Source organism: Pinus tabuliformis, chromosome Q (assembly GCF_031772625.1).
Source record: "Pinus tabuliformis cultivar Carrire ecotype Pingquan chromosome Q, CPIR1, whole genome shotgun sequence".
NCBI classification, from domain to species: Eukaryota; Viridiplantae; Streptophyta; class Pinopsida; order Pinales; family Pinaceae; genus Pinus; species Pinus tabuliformis.
The window spans coordinates 1,174,718,835-1,174,725,325 of record NC_142296.1 but is presented as its reverse complement, the minus strand read 5'-3'; the positions used below and the strand labels follow the sequence as shown (position 1 = coordinate 1,174,725,325).

Here is a 6,491-nt window from a genome sequence, read left to right as displayed (position 1 = left end):
GTGCAGCAGGACCAGGGTTCTTGCAAGGTGCTTCAGCTTAGGACAAGCAGTGAGAACAAGACTTTTCTATTGAAACAAGGTTGTTTTGTAAGAGATCTATTGCTCAAAATTCTATCAATAAACTTCTCAAACAAGCAGAGGGTTTTCCCGTTTGGGTTCCCTAGAAAATATCATGTTTTTTTGTCTATCATGTAACTGTGTTTATTTCTGTTCTGATTTCACTGCAATTTAAGTAGAGAAAATTATGTGTCTTGGGTTTCAAGTTAGTTTCAAATTTGTTCATTCAAGCAGTAGCAGAATTTTCATGGATTTTCTACACCTCATGCCATTACCTTTGCAGAGTTTAGGATTTACTATGTTAACACCTTTAAATTTTTACATATTGTTACCTTCATGCATTGGATTTAGTTCTTGGGTTTCAAGTTAGTTTCAAATTTGTTCATTCAAGCAGTAGCAGAATTTTTATGGATTTTCTACACCTCATGCCATTACCTTTGCAGAGTTTAGGATTTACTATGTTAACACCTTTAAACTTTTCCATATGATTACCTTCATGCATTGGATTCATTGCTTAGTCAATTCTGGGTTTTGTAAGCAGATGTGTCATTTTTTGCGCTTCAGTCTGCCATGAATCTGGCCAAGCATAGCTATAAACACTATCAGTATGCAGATAGTATGACTGTTACACATCTTTTGACCTGAATATTGACAATCTTCCACCATCCAGTGACACAAGAAATAGACAATAATAAATTGCAAAAGTTTAAGGGCATTTGACAACTGAACAACGTCCTAATGGAACTCCCTCCTTTTGTGGAGATGAAGTTATATTTCAGTTCTAAAATTTAGGAGATAGTTATGTTACATGTTCCAAAAATATAAATAAGAATTTATTTCACGAGATGAGGGGAAATTTTCAATTAGTCACGCATTTTTGGATTTGATGTATGGGCAGAGGGAAGTCGGTCAGGTATTGTAACACTTTTTAGAAGTGTAAGCTAATGAAGGAAATCAGTGGTCTTCGCAGAAATATTCATGATAAATGGTGTATGTGAATTTCTTCTCCCATCCTTTGTTTTAGCCCTTAGTCCCTACACTGACTGCTGGAAAACAACGTTTAATACAGATTTTTGTGAATTTCTTTTATATGTCCACAAATGCAGAGGCTTCAGCTCAGATATCGTGGTGCACCATTTCAACCATGGCACACCGATATGCATCTTGCCATCCAGTGTTTTCAAAACTCACCGAACAGGAATTGGAACCCAAATTGTTTGGTTCGGTTGATCTGATCATGAAACCCTCTGAACCGGCCATTGAACCAATCCAGGGGCTGGTTTCATGCCAAACTGGCCCGGCTGAACCAAAATTGAAACTAGACAGTTCAGCCAGTCTGACCATGAAACCCTCTAAACCGATCATTGAACTGGTTAAGGGGGCTAGTTCTGTACTAAACATGCCATCTTGATCTGGAAATGGTCAAAACCAGCCAAGTTAACCAATTCCTTCCCAAACTAGTCTAAGCATGGTTGCATGGGGTTTCGACCCAATACTTATAAGAATAATAAATAAATAAAAGCTAATTCTGCCCTCCCACTCCTAAACCCTAAAATACAGTTATATAAAGCTCACAACCCCACACAACAACAGTTTGCCTCACACCTCTTTCGTTGAGCATTTGTAGCATTTGGAGTTTGTGAAGCTACATCAAAAAGTCGAGATTTGGAGGGAATCTGGAGCTTGTTTGGCATTCCTTGTGTGGTCTGTTTGCAATATATTTGGCATCTTAATCAAAAGGCTGAGTTGTGATTTGGAGAGAACTTGGAGCTTGTTTGGCATTCCTTGTGGGCTATTTGCAATAGATTTGGCATCTTAATGAAAAGGCTGCATCCGATTTACAAACTTGGAGTTCCTAACCAGATATGTAGTAGTAGCATGTTGTATGCATCATAAAGAAACTCATAGATGCTTTACAGAACCCAAAAGCACACCATTGCATGCAACCCAGTGTTTAGATGAAATAATGACATTCATTGTTGCACTAGCTAGTACTCTGAATTCCTCTTGGCACATTATACACAGTGATGCAACAAGGCCAGCTGTAGACAAGGCGCGCCATTCAACAATATGATGAGTTACAAGTGATATATAGGTGCTCCATACACCCCAAAAGAGAACAATTGTATTCAGTTAACTATTCAAATGAAATCACACCATGTAATCTTCTGCTCGTCAATGCTTGTATTTCTTTGCGATGCATCGTAACTGGTGCATCATTATTTTAAAGGCACACCACTGCCTACCACTACTCTTCAAATGAAATTATGTTGTGCAACGTTGTGTTCATTGTTGCATTGGCTTCATACAGGTGCACCATTATCATTGCAACTATTTAATTAATGTGCGCTACTTCACATTATGCATTAGTACTATACGTCCACTTTTACGAGTTTGCAATATTTGTTTGTCAATGTGTCGATTTCCAATAGGCACCCAGTTACTAATGGATTTATTTTATTACTGTGCACCACTTTGCATGTTACAATGACGTAGTGGTTTATCTCCCACCTTTGGGATGCTGCTGTCAAGAAAATAGATGTGGCAAGCAAGGTGCTATACGTCCTCTTTTAACTGTTTGTGGTGCTCTTCATCAAAGGTGACACAATGGTGGGTCGAGAAAGGGGGTGCACAAACATAGATATAAATGTAAAAAACATCTTTCAATTTTACTTAAACGTACCCCAAACTCCTCGTTGATAACACATCATCCAAGATTCACTTGATCAAGGTTGACTTGACCCGTTTCAACATTTTCAAACTACGTTTCACCCATGAATCTAGGTCAAACTTCGCAAGTCTAATAACATCAATTTGAATATCTATGACACCTAGTCAAAATTATCACTCTCCAGTCTCCGCCAATATCTATTTCTAAATATATATAATACAATATTATAATAGTGGCGAACTCCTTTAAGTACTTGCACGATGCATCCGTCTTGCAGGTATGCAAGTAATTGCATTGTTGTTAATTGTGCCTGCTGCCTATACCAAAACTAATGCCTCAATACCATGATGAGATTATTATTGTTTAGATTTTTATTTTTGCACTATCTTGTTTCCAATGATTATATAGGCCTTCATAATTTTTATTAAATAATTTATCTATTACACACCACTTTCATTTGCAAGATAAGCTATCCCCATAATATTCTACTTTTCTACGCATAAATAAAGGAAGTTTGCAAATATGAAACCATTCACATAACATGTAACAAACAATTTGTTTAAACTTATGCTCGGCCCTGTATGGTGTTGAAGTTCATATATGCTCACATCAACCATGCCATCACAAATATATGCCTGTTTTGATTGATTACTTTCAACATCAATTCATTCCATTTACAACCCAGAAAATGAACAAAACTCCTCTGGGAGCAGTCTTTGAATAACACTGTCCTCTATTTATACCAGATATACAAGAGAAAAGTGCAGCCGATTATGAGTCATGATTGTCAAACTTATTGAAGTTAAATTAGGACCAATGTATGACAATGCTATGTTGTGGAATGCTCCTGCATCTTTGAGCTATATCTCTTACTAAATTACTCAAGGCAGCACATCTTCAAAGCTTGAACTGATGAATGTTCTAGCAATCCTGAGACCTGAATTGACTATAAATTTTAGCACAGCTTTGCTTTAGTTCATTGTCTGCAAAAGCATCAAAGAGCCTGTCTTCATGAGGCACCCAAAGTAACGAATATCCTGACATCATTATCAAAACAACATTAAGCATTTTGACCTTGTTAACTTCATAAATATGCAAATAGGAGCAAACTTCTTCTAAGCTTCACCACCGAAGCATCTCGCCTCTACCTGAACCATTTGCATGCGATGCCAGTAGTTTTCCTGTAATCCCTTGCTTAGTTCAGATCACGAGCATTCAGAAATGTATTATTCCCATGATAGTTTGTCAATGCTGAACCATCATCCTTGGGAATCCCCGTCATCAATGAAAACTGGAAATGCAATAAATATCTGACGTAGACTAAAGTATTACTTGCAAATTCTTCTTTAGCTCATCGTCAGCCACCTAGCATTCACACATTTGTAGAAAAAATTGAACAGGAAAAACCATATGTTGCAGACAGATTATCACAGTGCTATCATGTGTAAGGACATCAAGGAAGCTCTTGTGGAGTCATTCAAAAGGCTAGTTTATCCAATGCTTCTGTTTCATGGCTTCTTCCAATTCAAGATATTTGTAGCCTCTGTCAATTTACACTGGAGTTCTTGAGCCAGATCATGCTTGCCAGATTGAAAAAGACCGTTAATAACTTTCCTGCAAAGTGAAAACTTAGGAATAAGGCTCCTCTCAATCATTTTAAGCAACACACCTCGGGCCTCTAGCATCATCCCTGACTTTTCAAATAAACTTGCAAGCAAGGTATAATTCATTGAATCTGCACTTGGATCCTTTTTGCTTGTTTCTACCATGAAATTGTAGGCTTCTTCAAACTGCCTCGTGTTAAAATACCCTTTAATGAAAGCAGCATACGTGCTATACCGTGGTCTCAAACCATCTTTGATCATCTTGTTAAGGAATTCAAGAGCACCATCCGTTTTTCCTGCTTTACAAGCACAGGTTATCAGTATCTCATATGTAATGGGATCCGACCGGTGGCCTGACTTCTCCATGACATCGAGCAATTGACAAGCATCAGTAATCTTTCCCATCTTACATAAGGTACCTAAGAGATAATTGTAAGAACTTGTATCCGGTTCGCGGCCAGACCTTTTCATTTCATTAAGAAGCCCTCTTGCCTCTAAAAGCTGTCCATTTTGGCATTTGGAAGCAATTAGGGCATTATAATAAGATATACTCGGTGGTTTCCCTCTTCTAGTCATATCTTGTAAAACCGACATTGCAACCCCAAAGAGCTTCTCTCGATAAAGAACAGATAGCAAACAATGATATGCAACCTTGCGGCCTGGATACTCCATTTTACTAAATGTATCAAGTAACTTTTCCACAATGCTCTTAATAGAAGGACTAGAAAGCATAAAAGAAAATGCCTTATCCGTTAAAGAATGCCCTTTTTCTCGCATTTCTTCTATCAAAAAACCCATTACTTCAAATCCCCCATTAACCCCTTCTATGTTGATGATCTCATTATATACAGCAGCGTTGTGACTATACCCCGGTTGTTCTTTTGCCCATTTGAAAAATCTTAACGCTGAGTCTGGATGGTCCGATATATGCCTCAATACATCTATAACTAATTGTGGGGATAGCTTAACATCCATCTGAGCCAGATTAACCTCTATGTTTTCTTCGGCTGTTTTCACAATTTTGCAGATTTTTCTAAAATTATCAGACCCATCACACTGGGGAGCATCGGAGCCGAGCTCTAGGTTCTTTGTTCCTTCTTCAGCTGGAAAACCTACGCTTATTGAAGGGGTTTTCTCAATATCTGTTGATTGTTGTTTTTCATAGAAAAAACTTTCTGAACCAGATGAAAATTTTCTTTGAAATGTTAATGACATGCCGTTATACAGTGGCGGAAAGGAATACAAGAAATACCTGTCGTGCCTGAATACTAAATTTTGTATCGAGTCATTGGAATCATTATCACCAGCATGCAGCAGGCGATTTTGCGGATTGTGAGATGGGCTGATGCTCAAAGTCGAGTAGCCTAGGTCCTTAATAATAATATTTCTGCATATATCGAGAATTGCGAAGACTGTAGAGTAAAGAATAGAATCCGCTCCTTTGTTTATTGCGGATTTAGCCAATGTTGGTGTCATTGGCGGTCTGTACTTCCCATTCTACTGCACTGACGGCATTATTATTCCTTCATCTCGCTGTGCCTCTTAAGTGCAGTTATCCTAAGGTTTGATATCTCTGGCATAGTGTGGCATGCTGCTACCAATAAGTTAACCCTGGGATGGCTGATATTTGTATATTTAAATATGATTAGTATGAGCGGGACTCTTTGGGTGGCTCACGCTTCAAGGAAGGATAGTCGCTTCGCCCGCCTATGAATCGGAGTCGTCCCTCCCCTCTTTGGATTGATATTCTCTGGAAACTTGATTCAATGGCTATCTCTCCAAAACTTGGACTACCTCCTTCAGATTACAGTGATCCCTTACCAAACACAAAATGCCTCGCCGCGCGCAGCACTTTTCACTGAAGATAGGCCAAAACCAGGGAAAGGGTTCCTTCCGCCAGTGGGAGAGTAGCCTGGTTCCAATCATTTTTATTAATAATTAAATTAAGATTTCGTTGAAAAAAAATATATTTAAATTAAAATATAGAAGTTTTATTTTCAAAAAACAAATATCATTCATAAAACATAAGGTCGATTTAATTAAAAATAATACTTGTAGGTCGATTTAATTAAAAATAATACTTGTATTTGTTATATTATAATTAATTTAGAAAAGATAGATTATAATTAATTTAGAAAAGATAGGGTATGTATATTAAT

At 37.6% G+C, this 6,491-nt stretch overlaps 1 protein-coding gene across 1 annotated transcript; it reads right to left on the bottom strand.

The window, feature by feature from the left end:
• Positions 1–3,605: 3,605 nt before the first annotated feature.
• LOC149223878 (uncharacterized) lies at positions 3,606–6,254 on the bottom strand. Its single transcript, XM_089385947.1, has 2 exons — positions 3,877–6,254; positions 3,606–3,765 (listed from the first exon to the last, which is right to left on the bottom strand). Exon 1 carries the CDS (start codon positions 5,806–5,808, stop codon positions 4,237–4,239), a length of 1,572 nt encoding a protein of 523 aa, XP_089242073.1. The 5' UTR covers positions 5,809–6,254; the 3' UTR covers positions 3,606–3,765; positions 3,877–4,236.
• Positions 6,255–6,491: the final 237 nt, after the last annotated feature.

Bases quoted from the DNA above. Each gene is read 5' to 3' on its own strand.
- LOC149223878 (XM_089385947.1), bottom strand. From the start codon at position 5,808: ATGACACCAACATTGGCTAAATCCGCAATAAACAAAGGAGCGGATTCT.